Below are 25,421 nucleotides of genomic sequence, written 5' to 3' on the forward strand. Positions count from 1 at the left end.
TCAGTTCACTCTCCCCATACGCCACTCCCCAAAATCCAATCTTGCCTGGCCAATTCAATCTCAACCCTAGCTATATACATTATATATATGTATATATATTCAAAATTCTCATTCAGGATTCGGACCATTCAAGACTTTGAAATTCTTTTCAAGATTGTTGATCTCAGTTTTTGAATTAGTTTTTATATTTCTTCTCCCACGTTTGCTTTGGCTTTCAACAAGTTCACATTGTTACCTCATTGAAAAATTATCAATCGATTCCAAAAACTGGAAGGGATTGTAATATGAAGAGTTTGACGTTGAAGTATTTGACCGGAACAGCCGAAAAGAAAAACTTGCGATATCTCAAGTATCAACCACCACAACGTGAGGACCAAATTCGACAGAAATGGAAGGACCTTTGGTTGCAACAACAGAAGACAAAATCCGCAGCATCCAACCAAACGAAGCCAAATATCCAAGGGACAGACAAGGATACAAGAGAACGATCATGAATTCAAGAACATTCAAGTCGAGAGGGCCTCCATTCTAGCCGTCATGGTGAAATAGTCCCAACCTTCAGTGAACTGTTCAAGATCATTATTCTTCTGCTTGTAGCAGCGTGTTTGTATTGGAAGGGCCTTTTTGCGAAATTGAAGTTGTGGACCATAAAAGGGACTCCAATTCATTCAGTGCCTTTTTGCAATACCATACATTTGGCTACCTTAAGAGAGTCATAGTTACTCCCGCCGTTTACCCGCGCTTGCATAACAGGCCTGCTTGATCTTGTGAAAGCGATAACGGCTAGCGCGGGGTAATTGCCCCCCACCCCTGGTCTGGCGCTGGCGGACGGCCATTGCTATCTCTTTTTGGAAATACTAAGAAAAGGACCGAAAAGAATTGCACAGCGACGTAGCGATTCACATGCCATCACCACAGCTAGCCGCTATGACCGGCAGTATGAATATATTGGTCTCTTCGCAATTGAGTTCCGTGGAGTAAAAACGTGCAACACAGTGCGCTGACACACAAAGGCAGCCGCTTCTGATGGTTGAACGCAGTGAAGTTTGAGGTGATTTCATCTTGGCATCATTTGCTGCTGGCGAAGTGAACTTGCTTGCTTCTTTGCATTCAAGGGGTTGGGGACAACAAGCTCAAGTACGTTTCGGGTTTTTCAGCCATTGGAATGCCAGCCAGTTCAAATATCTTGTGGTTATTGTCATGGGACACAGTTCGTCTATTCAACAGATTTAAACTGTTCACGGAGAATGATTCATCAGAGACCGTAAAATTCGAATGTTCTCTCATGACGTTTCACATGAGACTTCCACCCTTTTTCGAAGTCTTTTGAAAGAATGATACATCTGGAAGAGATTGGAGAACGATTCACACAAAACATTCATTTAACTTACCGATTTTTGCGAACAGCGTGCATTCCGGCTTCCTGACAAATTGCAGCAATATCAGCAGCTGAGACTCTCTCTGGCCGAGAAACAAAATCTTCCAAATCAACCTCATCCGATAAGCTCATCTTTGCCGTAATGGTCTGCCACTCAAAAATAAGGCTCACCAAAATCTAAAAACCCACCTGGAAGATTAAACGCCGTTGTCGACGATCAGGGAGTGGGAATTCAATTTTTCGATCCAAACGCCCTGAACAAAAAGAATTTGAGCGACGAGCAATAAAGAGACAAAATACCAGGGCGAAGGAGGGCAGGATCCAACGTGTCAGCTCTATTTGTCGCCATGATGACTTTCACAGATGTCGCTTGATCAAAACCATCGAGCTGATTCAAGAGCTCAAGAAGAATACGTTGAACTTCGCGATCCGCTCCCGTTTGAGCGTCAAAACGCCTGATTCGAGGAACATTTTCGTAATTGGGACAATGGCAAGCCAACGAGAGGGACTATTAGAATGACAACGAGTAGAGTAATGAGCGTACTTCGTGGCAATCGCATCAACCTCATCAATAAACACAATTGATGGGGAATTCTCACGAGCAAGACGAAAGACATCCCGAACCATTCGAGGTCCCTCACCCAAATACTTCTGCACAAATTCCGATCCAACAACACGAATGAACGTCGCCGTGGTGTGATGAGCCACAGCCTGTGCAGCAATGATTGACACATTATTTGGACACGAGTGACACATTATTAGGACATGATTAACACATCATTGGGACATGATTGATATGGTTTACCTTAGCGAGCATCGTTTTTCCCGTTCCCGGGGGTCCATAAAGAAGAACTCCTGTGGGTGGATCTATTCCAATCTGTTGGTATAAATCGGGACACGTTAATGGAAGTTCGACAGCCTCTCGGATTTCCTGCTTCTGGATATCCATTCCTCCGATATCCTATGCAAACATAATTCAGCCATTAATCAAACGGACTCGCACCATTGATTCATCACAGACAACAGACTCTCGAAAATGGACCATCAAACAAAAACAGGCAATCACTTACTGAGTACGTCACTTTTGGTTTCTCAGTCATTGTCAGCATTTGAATTGAACTATCAGCTTCGGGAGGAAGAACATCAACAATGGAATGAGAGTGGCGATGAAGGGCAACCGAGCAAGAAGGCTTCAACAATTCCCTAAAAAAACAAGAACATCCAAAATGTGTCTGTTTAATCATCCTTCAAATCATCTCTCCAGTATTTGTTTGAAGCTGCGCCCTTCATCGTTACGAGATCCGAGACAACCATCGCTGATAAGTTCGCGTACCTATTCAGTGTCGATAGAACTCTAACATAATAATTGGATCCCGCCGTTGAACTTGCAATACCGTGATTTTCATCAATCATTTCCAAAAACTGTCCAATCACCAAAGGAACACTACGAATCCGTAATATCTCATTTTTCGCGTGAATTAATTCTCGCTTTAGACTTTTTTGATCATCTCGAATATAATCATCCTGTAATTCAAGAAATCCCAATTGCGTCTCCAATTCCTTCATCAACAAATACAAATCGCCTTCGCCCTTATTCGTTTTCATTGTGGCCACTCCAACTTCTTGTGGGCCGGGACTTCCTATGACAGCCATGTTTCACTGATCAGGACCAGTTCTGGTTTATCAGAATGTTTTGATGTTCCACTTTTCTCGACCGCATTGCGGCGGATGGACCAAAAAAAACAGTCCCGCAATCGAATTAGAGGAACCGGCAGACGAGGGGCCTGCAAAGCGTTTTGAACATCGACCTCCCGATTGTAGAAAGAAGAGGAGGAAGCTTGATGGAGTGCGAGGGATCGACGACGCGTCGTTCTAGTTGAGTTGAGCTGGGCTGCCCGGGATGTTGCGGCACCCGGATGTCCCAGAACTCGACAGGAAATCAGGCGGAGATTGGGATTTTCAAAGAAGAGGAAATTGAGACATGAAAATGAGGAACGGGTCACCATTCAAGGAATTGGAGAAATGGAGTTATCCGATGAATCGCCTGGTACACTTGTGTCGAGTGGAGAAGAATCATCAGATCAGGAGGAGATGCCTGAAGATGAGATCAAGCAAATAACGAAGAAGACCGAAAAAAAGCTATTGGAAAAGAAAAATGTTGATTTGAACACATCATTGCCCTCAAGGGGTCCGCCGATAGCGTTGGCAAAATCACCATATGCTCTCGTTAAGGGGTTGTTGCATCACTTGATTCTCTCATCCTTAGCGAGAAATGATCATCGAGATGCAATGCAGCTCATGTCTCTCTACTTGGTGGAATCTTATCGCCCATTGGCTCATGGAATTCCCGTCCAGTTCTTGCGTTTGTTGAATCGATTCCATAGGATGATTCCCGAATTACGTTTCAGCGAACTTCATACTGACCTGCTTTTGAAATGTTACGGCTCCCCTTCAATACTCGTAAGCATCAGAGAGGAACAAACAGCTCAGGCATAGGGCAGTTTGAGTCTATTATCTTCCCCTCAAATTCACGATAGTTATTATAGTTCTTAATTATTTGAACGCTTCCACTGTTTGTTCATCTGAGAGTGGAATTCCGGTGCTTGTGGATGGAAATCACGAAGCATTTCGCTAATGGTCTCTTCTGTGTATTTATAGAGGGACGACATCGTCATTAATGTCACTGCAATAAGGCTCGCTCGCTGTCAAGTGACCTGAAGCTCTTGAATTTCTGAACCAGTACGGCCAAGTTGTCCCAAAACTCACTAACTGCACATTTTCAGGCTTGCCAAGTCTGCTGAGCGCGTCACTTCAGGAACACTACGGTGCTTTGGGACAGTACGGCTCTGCAGAGCTCTCACAATCGTTGCTCAATGGATTTTGACGAAGGAATCGAATTCTCAAAAGAGACGCTATGGGACAATCAAATCCCTTCTAGCGACATATTCTCAAACTAAGGAATCCCAAGAAGCGAAAACGGAAATAGATGCAGGAGTTCATGCGTTATGGAATTCGAAAATTGTGAGCGAATCATTCATCAGCTTCAACAGCATTAATAATCCACTACATTCTTATATCCACATCTATTTCATTCTTATATCCGATTAAGGCTTCATTATTATATCTTTTATCAACATGAGGCTTCCACTTCATTGGTATTTCTCAGAGTCCTTCTACGTTTTTCTTGCGTTTGATTGTTTTGTTGACAATCGATGATGTAAGTTTGATCGAAGGTGTTAGAGATTCGATAATCTATCTTCTAGAATAATAAAGTGCAATTTATCTTCTAGATTAATAAAGTGCAATTATCTTTCAGATTGATAAAGTGTTAGCCATATTGGAGGATTTCTCTTCCATTTGTCCTCATCTTCCCGATATTCTTGAATTGAAGCTTCTTATGTTCCAACGACGTTCACGGGAATGGGCCGCCCCGGATTTTCTGTCGTCTTTGATTCACGGCAACGACGATCTCGATCTCATGGTCAGTTCATAGAAATCTTACTCTCCTCTTCAGTTCATAGAAACCTTACTCTCCTCTTCACTTCATAGAAATTTATAAACTGTCCATTCAATTCATTTTGTATTTCAACAGATTCGAACGACTCTAAAATACATCGATATCTGCCGGTATGTTTTTATTGATCCCTCTAGGACTCTCCTCAACTGATTTATAGAGGTGAACCCCAAAGTCTAACAATCGCACTTCAAGCATTCGACTCTATTCCTTTGGTCGATCGCCTTAGAATCCTTTTTCTATTTTTGAAATCAAATCGCTCTTTTGGCCCCGCTTGGAGATTATTGGTTGATGAGACCCTTGGATTCTTGGGAAGACCACAGCCCTCATCATCATCATCTTCATCATCAGCATCATCATCATCAGCGCCAGAAACATCATCATCATCGGGTATATCCGTTCATGTTATCTGGCATGATTTCGCTCCTTCTCAGAAGCTATGGCAATGTGGCAACTGGTCGATAACTTATTGGGACCATTGGACAAGCTGCTGTGGTATCGCATGCTTTTTGATCCTTTCCGTGAGTGATAGTTACACACATCGCCATCAGACGGTCTCTCTCTCCGGTCTGTATTTCCGATCCTCTGTATGCCCAGGGTCTTCGGTCTTTCTACTACGCCCCCGAGATCGTGTTTTCATTGTCCTTCTCTCTCCATTCTTTGTCTCTTCTTGGGACTCTTTCACCGCACTGTCCCAACTCGTTTCGTCGAGTTTTCCTTCTCGTCCGTCACTCGTCTCCTCGGACCCCAATTCGAGCCAACAGTCACTTTCCACTAATTCCTGCCTTTCCTCTGAAACGCTTCAAATTATTGAAGGTTTCCGGCACCTGGCGGATTTCGTTTTTTCATCATCGCTGGACCTCTTGAATGGAACGGAGATTCTCCTGTTGACTGAAGTTGCGTTGCGGCTAAATCCTCCCTTAACGATAGCAAACACAACCAAAGACGCATCAACTTATTGGAAACAATTTCATTCTTTTTGAGAGTTTGTTTTACTTGTTTTGAAATTGCGGGATGGACTCAGAATGAGAAAGAGGACGTTGCTGTAGAGAAAAACCACTAGCACAGAGAACTGCAGCAATAGAATTTTAACTAGGACTGCAAGCTTGGATGTGCCTTCACGATGGCCGTTATTCACTGGCTCCAACGTAATGTGAGACGGCTCCGTCGTTGTCATCCTACTGAGAGAAGGATCGCAATTCAAGCGTCTCCATTCCTTCGATTGAAATCATGCGAACGGTGTACTCCTTGTGGTGTTCGACTCTACTCGACAACAAGTGGTACGTCTGACGAAGACTTCACAAAAGCAACAAGCTCGAACGCTCCTGAGGAAAGCGATTCAGATTCTTCAAAGGGAAGCGAAAGTGATGGTTCAAAAGAAAGTGATTCTGGATTTTCATGTGAGAGAGGCTCTTCTGATGACGGCGAGCACATGGAACAAGGGCAGCGAGAAGAAGGACGGACAGAAGAAAAACCACAAAAAGAAGAAAAGGCTGAGTATATTCGGCCGAAGGGTGTTTCGCATTATGATGTTATCGGCGTCTCACGAGATGCTTCTACCCAAGAGATTAAGAAAGCCTACATTCTAAAAGCAAGAGAACTGCATCCTGATATCAACCATGAAGTTGATGCAGCTGATAAATTTGTAGATCTTCAAGTCGCGTACCATACTTTGTTGAGCCCGTTGAAAAGAAGTACCTACGATCAAACGTTAAAGCCTGAAATAGAGAGAAAGTAAGAAGAAATTTTCTTGCATTCAGTATTGTTCGAGTTGTAGAGTTCGACATACTGTTAAAATGGATAGCGACTATTGGAAAGACCAATGGAGGGAAGAAACTCCACAGCAAAAAGGTGGTGGCCCGAGATGAGCTCCATGATTTCTGATGTGCTCCTTTCATTCAGCGGAGAGACGAGAGCGCTATAAGCGTTATGCAGAAGGTGGGTTATTGCTGCTCTTGCTCTTTCATTGAGTGACCAGATTAGGGACCATGCGGCAACCAGAGGATATTACCTTCAAACTCCCATATTTGAGTGATGTCGCTTCCGTAGGAAACAAATTTCGTAATTTCACTATGTCTATCTGTTGTAGTACTTCATGATTCTCATTCCCATACTTTTTGGTTATTATATCAAACATAAATTGTTCACGCCGACAAAGGAACTTGATGTCGAGTAAGGGTTTTGGTATTTCATAAATGACTGGAAAGTCTCGATCATTCAAATATAACAATATAAGGATTCGTTATGATTTCATTCAGATATGATGATGTCATCACTTCAAGCGATTGGCGAGGGGTCAAGTATGTTGATTCATATCTGAATCCATTCACATTAGAATGGAATCGCCTGGATAAAAATCAACAGCCTCCAACACCAAAAGAATTACAATCAGTGAGTTCAAAACCCCCACGAACCATGAAGGGAGCCAATCTGTAGATTGCTCCAACATAATGAGTTCAATGTCACTTCTACATATGACATCGCACACAAGTCTGACCATTTGCCTTCTCAGCTTTATTGCAAACGTATTGGGCCGTTGGCGGTGGATGAAGCTGTGTACCCCTCCAAGAGTTTAACACGTGTGAAGATGCCAAAACATGAAACAACTCTCCCAATTCTTTTCAAAGATGAAGAATCAGGTCAGTTTGAAGCATCGAAGTTTGTCTCAAATCGTTGTTGCAGGCTTTCTGTTCGAACTGTCGAACGTCGTTAATAGAAAAGGCGTTTATAGCCGTTTTGTAATCGAACCATCTTGAAACATTTTTGGAGCCATCTTGAAACATTTTTCGATAACACTTCTGAACATTTTTTTCTTGGTTCTACTTTGATGGAAGATAAACTGATCAATCAATGATGACAATGATGATTATGACGAAATCCGTTTAATTCTAGGTTCTCCAGTCACAATAATTTATACTTCTCTACTTATTCTACTTGTATACTAAAAACCACAAAAAGCGTTCATGCATACGTTACCAGTATCCATAGCTGACTGGAAGTCCTCAAAACTCTCATACAACACCAAATCTGTCAGACTTCCTCCAGTATTACACGTAGGTCCCTATCTACGCCCCGCAAGACGTCATCCCAACGCGATCAGGTCATTTACAATACCCAAACCGGATGGGTTGTAAATCTTTATGCAACGGCTTTTCAAATTTTTCAAGGCCCTTCTGATGAAATTCGACCCTTCTGTTACGACGACGATGATACCGAATGCAGCCCGAAGAAGGATCCGAATGTTCCCGTAAGAGACTTTCTTTCGTGTTTATCTTTGTTTTATAAGTTGCAGATTGAAGCTCCAATCAGAGATCCCATTGGTGAATGGAAAGGGACACTTGATCAACAATCAGTAGACCTGCTCGATAATATTGGCGAGTTCACCTGTGGATGCTTTACGCCTTTTGGGGGCTATCTGTTGATAGGAACATCGAAAGGTTAGAGACAATAGGATGAAATTTCCGAGCTTGGTTTGTGACGGTGCTTAGCGATCTGTCTATCCATTGATCGATCTCTCAACATCTCTCAGCAGTTGGGCAATCTGAACTACTATTCCTCAGGAAATCTGGCTGTTTTTTCTGTTGCAAAAAACGATGATCCATCCAACGAATCCTCCGCGGCTCTGAGAATTGCTCCAGTGGTCTGGCACAATCTAAGCGGGGTGAGCGTTGAAAATCGTGGCGCATCAGTCAGATTCCTTTCCTCAGAACATCGTTAGTGATGCATCTGATGAGTCAGCTTACCCAGTAACGAAGATTTGTATCTGCTTCATGGAGTCCTCGGTCAATGATGAGGATGGGGAATCAGAATCCACATTTCTCGTTGGTGCAATCATGGGAGACAGAAACGCACTTCTGTTGGGTTGCACTAGCGACGGTCAAAGTATTTGGTTCATTGATATGATTGACACTCTGGAGTCGTTTCAGATCTCTTTCATGTCTTTGTGCGAGTGTAAGGATCTCTGCAAGTCGCTCTTTTTGTTGTGTGTTTGTTGATCAACAATAAAGTGTCTCGCACTCGTTGCGGAGATTTCATGGTTTTCGAATTCATGAATTTCGAATTCATGGCTCTTCAGGCGGCGTCAGAACGCGCAAGCAACCAACATCCCTATTCGGTGCTACAATAATTGTTGCAGTGGGTGGCCCCCAATTTGTAACCATCTATCAAGTGAGTGCCTAAGACGCAATTCCATTTGAATTTTTCCACTTTTAGGTAACAAGCGATACAAGCATTTTAATTTGCGAAATCGAATTAAATCTTTATCTCGATGCTTCAGCGATGTTGTCGTTATGCTATTCCGACAATTCTAGTTCCTTCTTTCCGGACTGTTTGACGACAAGTCTTGCACCATCGATGCTTGATTTGGGAATATTGGAAAAATCCGAAGGAATTTGTTGCACGGAAGTCGCGATTTTATGGAACGCTGGGGGCATTAATGGCATGGACTGGCTACAGCTACTTCATGTGAACAATGGAGATAATCGCAATACAGTTTACAAGATGGAAACTGCTGGAGTCGATGGCAAGATTGTTGGTGAGAGTCAGATACGCAAGCTATACGCTGTACGATTTGAACCTAGATGCGATACGCAATGCGACTTCGAAATTCTCTCATTTTTTCCCTTATTCTTCTTCAGATGCTCGCTTTATCTTCGGATCAACCTTGATTCCGGAAGAGGTTCAAACTTTCAATTCGAATCACAACTCAACGCGCCAATCATCTGTTTATCACAAGGCAATATGCGTCGTCACTGATCGCTCAATTGAACTTCGATCTCCTGACAATTTGTCGCTTCTTTATCGCGTCAAATTATCAGCATTTCACACAATTTCGGATCAAATAGCGTCTGATCTGCCGCAACAGTTCTCTGTAAGAAATTGTTCATCGTTTTGGAAAAATCATTTTTTCTTCAGGCCCTGATCAGCCCTTGCGTCAACCAATGTCTCATCATTCCCGCGGAGAAATCCCGCGATGAAATGGACTGCCAGTCTGTAGACGCACTCGAACAATTAATTCCTTTTGCCGCAGTAACACTTCTGTCCTCAAATGAAGCGTTTGAATCGCTCTGGCTGACCAGAAGCCAACTTGTCCCAAAACCAGAAGAGCAAACGCGGGAGTGTCTACCTGAAGGATATAAAGACCCTTTGGACCAGATCACACAACTGAAACATCAAGTAATCATCGCAAAGACATTAAGGAGATACAATGGTGCTCTTGTTTGAAATATTTTCAGATCGAAGTATCGGTGGAGCGATCGAAGCAATCACACACGCTGGAACCATCGTATTTTTTGCATCTATTCCGTCAACTGTTGTCTGTCTCTGAAGAGTCCTCAGGATCTATTCGTAACATTCTTCCATACGTTGCTAATATGGCAAGGGCAACAGCGTTCAGGTAAGTCAGCTGTTGTACATCGTCTTGGAACCTGAAAATATCTACCCGCGACATTTTGATTCTTTCCGTTCGTAGTTCCCCCTCGCATATTCGTTGCTTGTTAACGGACACTATGCTTCTCCTTCAAATGGCTGAGCAAACGATTTACGGGTCGGGAATCGGTGGATCTTCTGGGACAGCAATCGCTGACTCAAGACCTTCATTGCAGCTACAAAAGGCTTCCCATCGATTAACGACATTTGAACTCTTGGGACGTCAAGGAGAATGGGGGGTTGAAATTGAGGGATCCATCGATGAGGGTGCGGGATGGGAGCATGACGGTTCAAACTCTCAGGAAGGTAACAACGATTTTAGAGGGTCGCTAGCAGACAGAAGGCTTCGTTTCAGACGATCATGAAATCTTCGATTGGAGCATTTGGAGTCGTTTCTTGAAGTGTGATCTCGCAAAGTATTGTTCGCAGATTGCAAGTTGCGGATATCTCGAAAAACTTATCATTTTATTGAATCGTCATTGTGGTGATCTCGCTAAGGATCCCATGGATCGTTCGGAAAAAGTAAGGATCCATACGCCAAAGGATGTTGTACTTCTGGAGGAGTTCACGAATTAGTGGAGAAACTGTCTGCACGATTATTTCATTTCTCTGTAGATCCTCAAAATTCTGCAGAAGCTCCCGATTCGATCTCGCCATGCTCGCTATGAAGCTTTTCTTGGTGATTGGCTCCGCAATCAAATTTTGCCTTTGATGCGGCATCGGTGCGTCTCTGTTTAGGCTGATGTGTTGCACACTTCTTATTTTCACTTCTTTGTTTATTTTCATTTTTGTTCAGACAGCAATTTTTCGATTGGCTTTTCACGAGATCTGTGGCACTTGAAGCTTTATGGAAGGATCCACTCCCAGCGTTGGGATTTCTGCAAGCGATATTTCCAGACACTCAAGTACTTCGTCAACTTAGAATCCCAAACACATCAACTGCCTCAACCAATAAAATATTTATGAGATATTTATAAAATATTTATAAATATTTTCCCTCAGGTCGCTACGGAACGAACTGGAACGATTGAGTCCTGCGTGTATTCGGGGGCGTCGCCGATGCTTCAGGGTGTCCCAATTGTCCCCAGGGGATTGGGTCGCATCGACGGAATTTGGTGGTGGAACTGGGACAATTATGAATGACTTTTCACGTACTGAATTTCTCTCATCTCCACCATTGGAAGGAATTCGAACTGGTCCGTTTGCGGAAGGAGGGAAAGATAAAGAAGCAATTTACAGAGAAAAACAGTCAATAGAGCGTGTGATGCTATTCTATTGTATTCTAACTGAATGTTCAAATATCTGGTACGTCTTCATTCCTGATTGATATGGTGGATACTGATCGACGCTCGAGTCCCTTGCAATCATCTCTGTATTTTTTGTGTAGGAAACTTCACGAATTGAGATTGAGAGCTTCTGAGTTTATCGGGAAAGAATCAAGTGGTTGGGTTGATGTCGCTTACTCCTTATTGAATAGAGTCCAGCTACCAGAATTGTTGGAGGATGAAATTGGAGTGCACATCGAACCATTTTGTAATTCTCATGGTTTGTCATTGGATAGTGTGTTACTTCGCTACATTGAGGATGTTGTGAGTCGAATATCATCATGTCAAGCAATACATGCATTCATGCCATCAGCATGTCAAGCAATACGTGCATTCATGCCATCAGCATCCCAAGCAATACATGCAATCATTCCATCAGCATGTGATCTCAATCTTGTACGCTGTAGCTGAAACTCATTCGACACGATCTGAAAAACCCAGATTCAACCGACAGACTAAAAACGCTGGAAAGACGGTGAATTGTAGTGGCGTCTATTTCCCTGTCCAACATGTGTCCTCAGAGCCATTGCTCTCGTCAAATGTTTACGCACGGACGAATTCAAAGCACGCGCCCTCATTCGTATCATCTCTATGAATTTTCTGCCGGATCCCGACAGCGCGTCGTCCGAGATCGTTGAACTCGTTCAAGAGCTCCAAAGTTCGAAATCTCTGGTCAACACTCCCGTAAGGCGAATCGACATACACTATCGCGTTTAAGCAGGAGATAAAAGAATTCACACTGTCCTGGTTGTCGCAGGTGATTGCCGAACTTCAAGCCTCTTTGACAATTCGTGAAGTTCAGAGAATTTTCGATAAGTACGGGATTCGAATTGAGGCCGTTTTGCTGACGAAGCGCGGTCTCCTCACGTGTTATGTCGAACACCTAGCGTCGCTGACTTCATGGGGAATCGCTTCATATGAAGACGCATTGCGGTACGAACTCTACTGAGAGCTTAATGGCCAATTATCAATGATCAATGACGTGCCGCAATATATAATGACGATTTCATTCCCAATATTTCATTCTCGAGTGAATTAGAAAAATGAAGAGTGTAACAATTAATTGCTTCTATAAATTGCGAAAGTTGTTCCATTTTAATTCGTTCATTCCAGAGTGACATCCGAGATTCGATCCTATGATTCTCGCGTCGGACGTTACGACAGTTCGTCGTGGACTGAAGTCGATGTTGCGTATTGGAGGCTACTGGCAACAATACAAGATGCGAAGATGCTCAAAACAATTCAAGAAGATATTTTAAAACAATTATCTGATTCTACAAAAACAAATCAAGCAAAAATTAATGAGAATGTGTGGAGGCCCAATTTGATTCAGTAAGGAAGAAGAATCTGGAGCACGCTGGGTGATGACGATCAAATATCTTCCAATGAATGTTGCCAAGTTATCTTCTAATGATGTTGATGAAATATCTCCTGTCGAATATCTTCTTGATTCATGAATGTGTCGGCTTACAGGAATATTGATGAAATAATCCTATCCCGAATTTCAAGACCACAAGTGGAAGCCCTTTGCGAGAGATTCGTTGACTATGCGTTTCTCTATTTAGATGAAACGGCAGGATGTTTTCACTCGCAGGACGCTGAGTCGTTCTCCAATCGTTTGATCAAACTTCATCTGCACGAAGCCGCACGTGTTGCATCGACGACAGCCGCAGCGATCCATTTGTGTCAGAAAGTCTTGTCCGCAGGACGCGTGGCACCAAGAGGGACGCGAACGTCATCAGGACAAGTTCTTCTGGCGCCCTTTCTCGGGCACTCGAAATCCGAATCGAGTCGCTTGCAGACGCGCAATGAGACGCGGCTCTATCTGGACCGTCCTAACGCCTTAGAGACTTTAGAGAGATGCGATAGACTGAGAAAAGAATTCGGCGTTTATATTCGTCCATCAAGGATCCCAGCAAAGCGGGCGATCGGAGACGCTCAACGTGAGAGTGGGAAATTGGGACAACGAGGAGATGGATTCGATCAGTGGAAGGATAGATGCAACGCAGAAGGAATTGAAGAAGCTCGAAAGTTGTTTTGGAAACTGGGAGCAAATTATATCGATGAAGCAGCGGATGTAAGTGAGAATTGGGATCCCATGATATAAGTGATGGGATCCCAGTACTATGATGGAATCGCAGCATGTAAACTCTCCATGATAATGTGATGACCTATTCTTGATTTTCAGGGATTTTTAACGCATGAAATGGCAAAACAGAATGTTCAGCAGGACCACGGAATTCCTAGTCTTTCTTTGGGACTTCTACCAGACAATCAGAGTCCCAATTCAGGACGTTTCACCCGCTTACTTCAATTTGGGATGCTGATTGGAGTCGGAGAGAGTTACGTTCGTCAGTCGACAATTCGTGTTGTCGCTGAACGAGCGACCCATTTCCAATCCAACAAGGGAGTCGGAAGTTCATTCTCCTCATCGTTGAATGCGTCTGATTGGATCAAATCGGCGACAGCAGGAGTTCAATGCTTAAGACGATTATTGACAGATATAGAGAATAACGCATCACCTAAGAATGCTGTGGACATTGTACGTCAACCGTTTATTTATCGACTTTCTCTACTTTCTGTCTATCTGTCATCTGTTTAGATTTGCGTTTATTTATCGACTTTCTGTCTTTTTCTTTAGATTTTAATGTTAGAAGATTTAGTGATTTCCTTTCAATCAAAGTCAAGAGATCATCGATTCGGAATTCCTCTTCTCGTCGCACTCTCTCAGATTTTTGATGTGGCTGCCAAATGCTTGGCGATTCTACCAAACATGCGTCTGTGTTCGGGTGTCAGCTTCGTATGGGAAGTCCTTCTAGTATTACAGCTTCTGATGCAGTCGGATTTGATAGATATCGATGCTTCATTGACAGCAACATCAGCAGCATCAGAATCCTTAATTCAACGAGAATCCAAATTCCAACATCACATGTCCCTATCAACTCCCAATCCCGTGGGTCAACATCATCACCCCACGCATCTGCCAGAAGTCAATCGTTCTTCCCTTTCCCAAATTTTTCGTGGATTTTCCTCTATTGCTGAAATGTATTTACCAAAAGTTGGCGAATCTCTAGTTTCTCAATCGGATCTACAAACTCATCAAAGTGATTATAAAACTCATCGACGGCGTGGCGAGTTGACTGCTGGCCTGTTCGATTGGAGATTTCAGCCGTTTACTGTTCTGTATCCACGACGTGAGGCAATAAGTGACGCTGTTGAGTTATTATCAGTACGAATTCGAGTGAGTCTTCCTTTCACAAACTAGAGGCATCATCTTCCATTTCCAGAGTCGGCGATCGCAATCCGATGAATTGGCTTTGCAGATGGAAAGGATTGTTGACGTAAGCACGCACTCTTGCTCTATTTCAGATTCGATCCTTTTTTTGTGCAGAGAATCTATGAGCGCCTTGTCGAACGTTTTAATTGCTTGCTGGCGATTGATTTCATCCTTCTCGAGCCAGCTAGATGTTGCCCTCAAAAGTTGAAAAAAATAGCCTCCACAGTAAGACAACGATTTTGAATTGAAGCATCTCATCTGTCTCTAGCTTTATGAAAATGTTATCGAAGCACGAGAGTCGGCGGATCATGAATATGGCGCGAGCTTAGCGTTGACTCTTGGTAAGAAAGCGGTTTCGGATATACGGAAAGTCCCAATTCTGGCGGGGGAATGCACGTCAAGCATTTTGTTCTATTCTGGTTTACTGATCGATCTTGGGTAAGTTGTTTCTTCACTCAACAAATGTCTTCAACCATCTTTGCAGTTTATTCTTTCAATCCGGGAGTATGATCAAAGTTGCAGCTTCCATATGGATTCGAGCGTACTGGCGTTCTGTTCTTGATGATCTTGGATGCAACTACGATGCCAAACGGTATGTCCCAACTGGAAGTCTGTGTCCCAACTCAAGTGTCCGATTTCAAAGTTCTGAGTCCCATTCAAGCCTTATTGCATCCTTGTTGCCATATTCAGATTCCAGCAAGCCCAAGAAGTCGAGGGCAAGCCCAATAATTTCCAGCGAGAGGTTCTTCCCCAGTTGCTCGTGGCAACAAATCTGAATATCGATCTCGTTATAAAATATGGAAACGATTTTCGAATCCCCCGGGAAGAAGTGTTGTCCATGTGGCTGAAGTTCATGTTGATTCGCCCCAAGGCAGTTCCACTTCAGCTGAGCGCAGACAATCTGCCAGAGTGTCTCAGGAAGAAGAAAAGCGGCATTCCCTTGACTGCCTTAGGAGAGCTCGACCACTCCTATCGCCGACTAACTCAATCTGCCCTTCATGATCTCGAACCAAAACTTGTTGAAAAAGTGAGTTCATAGCGGATCAGGAATTCGAAGTCGCTGATGTCAAATGGTCTTAATTTTCTTTAGATTCTGGAAAATGAGTGTCTTCCCTTGATCAGTCCGTATGACTATGATCGCATTGAATTCGTATTAACCCAAATTCAGCAAAAACCAATAGCAAAATCAGGATTGTTCTTGTTGCATTATATCAGGAATTACAGGTTAGATGATAACCAGATCTTGTATCCATTCGAAGGAGCTTATTTCAGACGGAAAGAACCTCCCTCATTGCACGAAGTTTGTACTCTCGATCGTCACATCCGTCATTTCGATGTTAACGTTCAAAACATCTTCAAACATTTCGCTTCTATTCGTCTTCCCTTCCATCAGGTAACTTTCCCAAGTGGGATCCCATTGCTTCGCTGTAGTTCTGCTTCATCAAGTTTCCCATGTCCAAGTTCTTTTTATCATTCCTTGATGTTTTCTTTTTATGATCTTGCCAGGTTCTTGATGATCCTTGGTCTATTCTTGGTCCTGAAATTTCGGAGGGAACTCTAGATACCTTCATCCCTATCGCACCGCTTAAACTCAAACGTGAAGATTTCCATTTGCAGCTTCTTTGGAATGCAGTTGCAGAATTTTCAACTGAGCGCCAGGAAAGAACCTTGAACGACGGACTGTTCGGAACGCTGTCCGTCGACGAAGGACGAAAGGGAACATACGGAACTCATTACGGACAGGAAAAAGCGAAAAAGAGCAACTCTGTCGAAAATCTCGAGAGACTCTTGGATAAATGTTATTCGGTAAGAGTGGTAGGACATTGGACTCATTATTCTAATGAACTGATCCACTGGGAAGGAGGGTGGGGTTGCATGTAAATGCAATACATGCAAATGGGATACATGTAAATGGGACGCATAGAGTGGGATCTCTGATGGGGTCAACATCTTCTGGATGTCGCAGGTTCATCCCGAGCGTGCTCTGGCTGCAGTGTTCTGTATTTTGGAAATTCCGAATTTAATCAGCATCGTGAAGTTGATCCTATCAGATTGGGCTGCTAGAAAACCGGGAGCTGAATCACTCAAAAATCCTTCCAGAGCTGGAACTCCAAGAACAGCAAATGGAAGCTCACCAAGGACAAGCAAGGAAAGCCCGCAAGAAGAGAAACGGAGTGAAGAGGGAACAGAGTTGGGGGTCGTGCAGCTCAAGGAAGGCCTCCCTCCATTTGTTCCGCTTTCCCTGAGAAAGCAATTCGCCAAATCTAAAGATCAGACGGATCAAAAAGGGGCATCAAAAATTTCACGAGAACTTGTTGAAATTTCCTCATTTGAAAAATCGGTTGTCACTGGTCCCCAGGTCTTTGCTCGCGAAACTTCTGGGCTTTTGAAATCAAAATGGGCCTTGAACGAGTTGAATCTGGAGGCCTTCACAGAATTCTTGCCAGAGTGTCCATTATTATGTGTGTATGCTCTGTATTTCTATTTGGCGCCAATCCTCTTGAGGCCTCACCCATTTAGACTTCAAACAACTCAACAGATTCAAGTTTTTCAAAAGTTGTCCCAATATCCCCGAATTCAAATTCCCAACGCAGCGAAAACTGATGATAGAAAAAATGAGCTTGACGCCAATGAATCTGACGAATTCGAGCTAATCAGTTTATCAAATATATTCGATCGAACTGTTAATAGTACAACAGATTCGGGATTGATGCCTTCAATTCGTGTCCCAAAAACAATTCACCAACTCGGTCAATTGATTTGTCGTTCATTCTGTTTTGATTTCAAAGCTGTTTTAATGACGTTTATCGAACGAACATTAAAATATCCCGAATGGACTCCGCGTCTGGTACTGAAGACTGTCGAGAAGGATCCGACGACGAAGTAAGGAAGAGTTTCTCTATTTAGAAACAATGATTGTCGACTGCAGAAATAAAAGTGAAATTACGATTATTCTAGGATCTATTCCTTCGGCGGACACAATTGCGAAAATGAAGAAAGCTATCGACACCATTGAAACATCAGATCTAACTAAGGGTTTGGGACATTGGTGGTTGGATACCACTTCCTCACTGATGTATATAGGATCCCTTCCTTCACCACCATCTCGACACAAAAGAGGGATTGTGTCGTTCAATCAAGGACATTCAGAGCTCATTTCACGAAGCGTTGGTTACCTCATTGCCAAGGTATGTGTCCCAATTTCTGGACAAATGGACTTGGGCCCGATGTCTATCATAGCAGTCTATACGACCTCGCCAATTACTCACAACATCACTATCCACTTAGGGCCTCAATCCGGACAAAGTGCGTCACTTTTGTCTTCAAACTATTACTGAAGTTTGTCGAGTCAACGCCAAATCATCAAGGGCTTCTTCGTTACTCTCTGCGTTGGAGTCTTCAACGGTAAGATTTCATTTTGAGACGAATGCTCAAATTGGAAAAGTTTGATGCTCCTGTGAACTCGTGTTCAAGCGAACGTGTCCGCATGTCCTTGTTCAATGATCCTTTTTTTCATCATAGATGCTTCAAACGTACTTCAAGGGACGTTCAGCTTATAATTTACCGGAGAGTCGCCGAGTGCAACTCTATTTGGATGCCTTTGATGTCTTGGGACTCCCTTGTACATTTGAAAAATTTGAATCTTCAGATAAATCTGGTTTTATTCGAGCGTTTTGGAGAGAGTCACGAAAGATTCCCATCGAGGGAATTCGTCATCATGACGTTCATGTACTTTTCCTGATTGCTTCCATGTCCGTTGACTTCTCGATCCTTGATCCAAGATTGTTGGGACATCTTTTATTAAGATTCCTGGCAATTGCAAATATCGAGAAACGAAGTCCTTCTGATTTATCGATACCGACAGATTCCAACCAACATGGGAATCCCATTATCGCGTATAGGGATCCTCCCTTGATTCATTTTTCGAATGTTGGTCAACATTACGAGTTTCCTCTAGCCACAAGATACGTTCGAACTTTCCTCTTCTCGTTATTTCTGAGCCATGCGACGGATCTTCCGTTCGATACGGTATGGGTAGTAGTTTTCAGGAATCAACAGTTGATATATTCGATATCTTTCTTTATTCAATAAATTTTTTATTCGTTTCTCAGGAATTTCTTTCAGCTATCCAGTCAGTTCTCCTCTCCCCTTCTAATGACATTACTACAACATTACGACGACTGTGTGGATTCCAACAAACTGATCGTGGCAGTAAATCAATCAGAACACAACAATCTTGGTCGACCACGATGCCACCAATTCCCCTCACATCCGAATGGTAAGAGAGAATCCTGTTTGCATGAACACTTGGGGTCCATAAAGTTCATGCATGAACTAAACTGTTCATGCATGAACTAATCTGTTCATGCATGAACTTCACACATGGATTTTTTATTGATCTCAACTTGGTTTTTACGCATCAGGTTTGCGCTCCCACCACTTCTCCTTCATAGAAGTCCTTTCCTTCATCAGCACGATATTCATTCAATCTTGCGTTCCTATCTTGAACTCTCTCATCTGCTTTTCTATATCTTCCATCAAATCAAGTTGGCCAATTCACAAACTCACTCTGCTGATCACACTACCACTCCACTACCTTTTAATACGAATTTCTCCGAAGACTCGCCTCGTTCCGGTTGGTCCTCGTATCGTTCAACATCCTTCTACTCTTCAACAAATTCTAGTGATCTCGAGCTTCTTTCTCGATGGTTGCATCAGCTGGATCTTCACTTGACATCGATCCCTGATATTCAATGGGCCATTAATTCTATCGAGTTCAATATCCCAAAACCGTCATCAAACAATGATCATTCGATCGATATTCGATCATCTCTCATCCGTCTGCAAATCTATTCATCAATTATTGCTCTTCAATGTTATCAATTATCTTTCCTTGAAGGATTAACTCATCAACATTCGACATTTCTGACGTCACTCTCCCACGATTTGCGAGGGTCTTCTCCTGTATTGCTTTTATTAGCTTCAATGGATCCGAAAAATAAGATTCGAGCATCTTTATCGAAATATCTTCTCAGTGTAAGTCTCTGTCCCAATAACTATCTTTTCCATGAGCACAAAACTATCTCTACTCAGGTAATCTTAAGTCAAAGCGAATTGTTGGAGCATTTGTGCGACTGCTTGACATTTACTCAATCGACAAGTCTTCAGCATTTCCTTCTTCTCCTTCTTGCAAAAATGTCACCTGTAGCTGATTCCAATTACCAAACCCTTGTGTCTCAATTGATGGAAGATTTTGATTCAGAGTTGTACGTGATGACGTTTTACATGTCAATCTATTCTTTGATGAAACACATTTTGATCTTTCAGGTTTTTGAGATTTGTCACCTGCTTCGATCAACCATTAATGCAGTGAGTCCAAAAGGGTTTCTAAACATTTTATTTTTTGTTGTCGCAGTAAGGCGGAAGGCGAAAATGATCCCTCGTTGGATTCAATTCTGCAATCGTGGAAATCAATCGCCTCATCGAAGCCGCACCATGTTGTATAAGAAATAGACGCCCCCAGGTTTTTGTGCGAAATATGTTTTCATGTGTTTTTTGAACTGTGATGGAGTATGGGACCAGTCACTACCAGTACCCAAAAACCAATTTTCCAACCATGAGTGCTTATCTCGTCTTCTCCCAAGATAAAAGAGGTTCGCATATTATACAACAGACACCATTGTATTGTCATTCCGCTGTAGGAAAATTAACATTGATTTGGAGTAAAACTCCGATCGAAAATGCGCTACTTGAAGGGACTCCGAAGAACACTGTTCCCGGATTCAAATTCACGACCAATAGGGGTGCCAATGTCCTAGTGGAGAACTTACAGGTAGATAGAAATGTACAGCTCAAATGAAGATACTTTGTATTGCTCATGTCGATTGTTCCACAGGATGATAAAAAAAGGTATTATCAAGGGATCGTTTCTTTTGTCAAAGGTGCGCTGCACTCTTCAAGAATCCAGTTATTTATTTACTGTTCATCCATCAGCGTGCAAAGTTTACGACTGCGATGTAAAAATCGGTTCTGGTGCCGCTTCAGCGCCATTGGACTTCCAGGTGGTGTTCCTTGGGAAGGAGAATGAAGTGACAAAACTTGAAACTTCGTTTGCTTTGTCCGAGGCGGTACACTCCTTTGTTTTTTGGACGAATCACACGTCTTATTATTTCAGACAACTGCTGTTGCTGCAGTTCCCAAGCTTTGTCAAGATTTGGATGCCAAGATTCTGAGTCGCCTACTTTTCATGTCCAAGGGGCAAGGCGCTGGTGGTGCTGATGCAATCTAGGGGTTGAGAGCTCCTTTGCACAATTTTTTCACAGAATTGCACAATTTTTTCACATTCTGATTTATTTGTTCCGTTGTATTTTAGAGCAAAAACGGCAAAAGCTTGATCCTTCACTGTCTACGTGTCTCTTCTGTGTGCTGCGCCTGCGAAGAGAACCACTGCTGCAAAATTGATTTGAGTATAAAAGAAATCGGTTTTTTCTCTTGGTTTAGTTTTTTTTTCCAAAGATGAGGTTATTCATTCTTTTAGCAATTGTTTCTGTATCTTTTGCTCTTGCGCAATTAGACAACGAGGATGTTGCGGACGGGTCTGCCTTAGAGGAGAAAGTCGAGATTATTGAAAACAGCCCAGAGGAGCTTCCAGTTGACGAAGAATCAGAGGAGTCTCGGAATCTCGGTCGTCTGAAAGAGAGGGAAGAAGAGCGCGACCGCTTTATGCCTCCTTTCTATAGGGAGCCGCCAGTTACCATCGTTTTCGAGACCCCAAGATCGGAGGAGCTCCTTTTCGAGAGACCGAGGCGTTTCGATCCGTTTGCTTTTGGAGCACCCTTTGAATATGCACCTTCTGGTTTTGACTATGCTGAGTCCTTTGCTGATCCAATCGTTGAATATGCAGCGCCTCTACAATTCCAAGCACCACTTTACGAAACCCCCTACAGAATGCCTTACCCATATTCCACTGGAGGGAAAAGGAAACACGGCATGAAGTAACTTTTTTCTATTTTTTTTAATATTCAGAGCAGGTTTGTTTTTTTAGTTGTAACGTCTATCCTCACATATAATTCCACCTTGTGCTATTTGAAAACCACTGATTGCCAGGCAAGAGAACAACAATTTGTTTCAAGAGTAATACGAATAAACAAGAAAAGTATTGGAGCCTGTTGTTTGCCGCTAGTGGAACTCCATGAGTTCGGCTAAGGCGATGCACCTAGAACGTTTCAGCATTTGTCATGAAAAGCTTCCCTCAAGACTCAATATCCAGCTAAAAGAGCAGAACCTGTCTCTCGCTGGATTCGTAGTGAGCGTCAATTGAGAGTGAGCGCTGAATGGAGGAACCATCTCTTTGTTGACGATACACCCACCCACTAAACTACACAAGATTGCAGGTTGGAAGTCTGTTGATCTCTTAAGACCGGACGTTCATATTTGCAGCACGCTGTTAGTGAACACTTGAATGTAGCAAGTGTTTACAGTCCAATCTTCTTCGATAGAGAAACGATTTCACTCCAGTAGTTTTGGTGGCGTGACTCATTTGGTGTTGCCGCTATTACACTGTTGCCTTCTCTAGCAACGTTGGAATGCAGACGGAGAGTTGACACTGCAAACGGGGAATTGAGACACACTGTGGCAGGACATGGAAAGGATCATCTGAATGCTGTGCAGATGTGGCATCACAGGAAGGATCCTCACACATTGTGCGATCCGGCGATCTCCCACTTGATATCTGTCCCACTTGACGGCGTCTGTAATCAAAAATCAAGAGACGCAGCAAACCTGGATGGATTTCTCGATAAGAGGTTCATGATAAAACGCACCAAATAGTTCCAATGAGTTTGTTTCACAGGTGACAGCAAATCACAAAAAAGACCAAGCAAAGTTGTCAACCTGCCGAAGATCCACGCAGTCTCTTCCGAATCGCTTTCTGAAACAGCGAGTCGAACATTCTTCCGCACGTTGCCACATAAGTCTTATGCTCGTCATCGATGATCCCCTCAGGTCTTGCATTGCTGTGAGTCTCCACTTCGTCCGCTTTACTCATCTTCGATTTCTTGGAGACGTTGTCCACTTTCCTCTTCTTCTTTTTCTTGGAAAGACTTGGCGTGTTGTCCGAATCATCCAGAGAAAATCCAGAACATCCCTTGTAATCGCTGATCGCCTCAGGTCTTGCATTGCTGTGAGTCTCCACTTCGTCCGCTTTACTCATCTTCGATTTCTCGGAGACGTTGTCCACTTTCCTCTTCTTTTTCTTGGAAAGACTTGGCGTCTTGTCCGAATCATCCAGAGACAATCCAGAACATCCCTAAGAAGAATCGACTAGCAGCACCCATTTTGCAATCAAGCTTTTCAAAATGATGAGGAATATGGAACACCAGGTTAATCTCGGCCTCAAGATCCCTTGCCGAAATCAGTACTACGATACCGTGGACTCACCGGGTGTTTTTTCTGGGTGTGGCGCCTCAAACTCGCTGGATGTGAGAACTCCGCGGTACACTTCTTTTCCTTGCATTTGTCCCTCACTCCCTGCGACAGAAAGAAAATAATGTGGCGACATTTTGGACTCACCCTGTGTGCACGCGGAATGTGTTCATATTTTAGATAACGTTCAGACGTGAACACGGATGAGCATTTTTCGCATTTGAATGTCTGTGACCGAAGACAGTAATGCGGCGTCTGGACCCTCTCTTTTTTGTCCAGTGTTGCTACTCCCTGGAGCAATTGCTTCAATAGCGTGTTGGGGTTCCACTTCGTTCTTGCCCTGAAGGGTTACGAAGAAAAAGAGAATTTACGGCCACATTCACGTCCAACTGGGTTTGGTACCATCGCAACCAGATGGCTTGTACTTTTTGGAATGCCCAGCTCCGTCGGATCATTTGCGTGGAAATCTAGGAGTGCGACTGAGGTGATGCCGTCACCTAAAAAAACGTGTTTGTCGTGAAATGCACGAAAAAGCTTCATTCAGGGCCTCAAGGCTCAATATACGGGTAGCAACAAATGATTTGGCTGACTTGTTTTATCCTGGCAAGATACCACTGAAGTGATTCCATAAATAGCCCTTAACAGTCGGCTCCTTCTCGCCGTGTCGTCTGACTCTTCGTCTGAAGAAGCAAGAGGAGGAGTATCACTTCTGCTTCATTGGTATTGTAGGCCCCTTGTACGTATTTTAGCATGCCTCTTCCGAACCTGGTGAACGCTTAACAGCCACAATTGCCTTGCTGCTATTCTTTTTCAGACCTCAGTTGCAAATCGTTTTCTTGCTGTCAAGCACCCCCCCCCCCCCCCATCCAAATTTGTATAACGACTATCAGAGGCACCATCTTTCAAAGGTCTGGGGGAGAGACCCACCCCGAACAGCGAGCAGTTCAACAGCCTTCCAGGCCGCCAGAAGAGGAAGGGAGGAAACGACAGTGAGAGATAAAAAGGAGCGCCGAACGCGTGGGAAACTCCCAGCGCTAAAGAAGTCCTATAGCTTCACCAAAAGCAAAGCCTGAAACAGTGGCTCCGCCAGGTCATAAATTCTTAATGGCAGCAACGTTTCAGCAAATACGTCGACTCAGTCGACCAGATCAATCAAATGAAAGCTCTCCTCAACAACCAAAATTAGAACAACCAAAATTAGAACCAAAATTAGAACAAGCAAAATTAGAACAGCCCCCTGCAAAGCCAGTTCAACAGAATAAAGAGGAGAGCATCATCCCACACCCAACGACAGGAGGTGCTGCAGCTGCGATGCGGGCGTCGCTACTCAGCGGGGAACTGAAAGCCAATGTTGAGAGAGCAACGATCGTCTCGAGACACAATGGAGATTCGAATCGTTCATCCCACTCATCCGGGTCGAACTCGGGAGTATCTCGTAGCGAGGGGCAGCCTGCGTTAGATACCGTGTCCGAACTCTTAAGTGTCACTCCTTTTGAGCAGGAAGTGAAACCACGGGGTTCCCCACTGTTGATTTCGGGAAGCCTGCTCTTGACCGTCGAGTCGCTGAATAGCGTTGCAATCGAGAGCAACAGTTCAACTCCAAAAACACCTTGTAGAAATGAATCAACCAATACTGGAAAGGACTGACGAATCTTTGTGGGAAAATGGTGATGCGTCGATGGGCTCGTTCCCTCGTCCGATCCTCTCAACCTCCCTTCTGTGCTTACCAATCACGCTGATGGAACCATCTCCCGTCTCCGATTTATCGCAAGGGGTAAAGAGGAAGGTTGCAAGTTCGTAGGGACTATTTCAACGTTTACGTCAATCATGTCGGAGCAGCTTCTGACTGCCCAAGCAAACCAGACCTGCAGATTTGCAATCAGACGCGTTGCTTCAGCTTCAGAGACTTCAGTTTCGCGCCACCTGTCTTGCGCATCAGAGAATCACAAGTTCAATGGTACCCCGTCAAGGGGCGAAAGGATTCCAGTCAAGCGTCTTTCTGCTCCTCGAGCTGCATGTCTTCGTCAACCCATAAAACACCTGCGCTTCGCCAAGACGCTAAGTCGGTACAGGAAG

General features: G+C 43.5%; 1 protein-coding gene across 1 annotated transcript; it reads right to left on the reverse strand.

Moving 5' to 3' along the window:
• Window positions 1–1,255: 1,255 nt before the first annotated feature.
• On the reverse strand, window positions 1,256–9,052 carry LOC129616648 (uncharacterized). The gene is made up of 11 exons (XM_055532281.1): window positions 8,992–9,052; window positions 8,745–8,865; window positions 5,720–5,811; window positions 2,712–3,018; window positions 2,449–2,581; window positions 2,184–2,339; window positions 1,923–2,089; window positions 1,679–1,833; window positions 1,568–1,632; window positions 1,392–1,525; window positions 1,256–1,343 (listed from the first exon to the last, which is right to left on the reverse strand). The coding sequence occupies exons 1-11, from the start codon at window positions 9,050–9,052 to the stop codon at window positions 1,256–1,258; spliced, it is 1,479 nt and encodes a 492-aa protein (XP_055388256.1).
• Window positions 9,053–25,421: the final 16,369 nt, after the last annotated feature.

This window comes from Condylostylus longicornis, unplaced genomic scaffold (assembly GCF_029603195.1).
Source record: "Condylostylus longicornis isolate FDR11 unplaced genomic scaffold, ASM2960319v2 ptg000262l, whole genome shotgun sequence".
Taxonomy (NCBI): Eukaryota; Metazoa; Arthropoda; class Insecta; order Diptera; family Dolichopodidae; genus Condylostylus; species Condylostylus longicornis.

Bases quoted from the DNA above. Each gene is read 5' to 3' on its own strand.
- LOC129616648 (XM_055532281.1), bottom strand. From the start codon at position 9,052: ATGGTTACAAATTGGGGGCCACCCACTGCAACAATTATTGTAGCACCG. The intron at 8,866-8,991 runs GTTGCTTGCGCG...CACAACAAAAAG, and splicing joins AGCACCGAATAGGGATGTTG to AGCGACTTGCAGAGATCCTT. The intron at 1,834-1,922 runs GTACGCTCATTA...TCCTCGAATCAG, and splicing joins GTTGATGCGATTGCCACGAA to GCGTTTTGACGCTCAAACGG.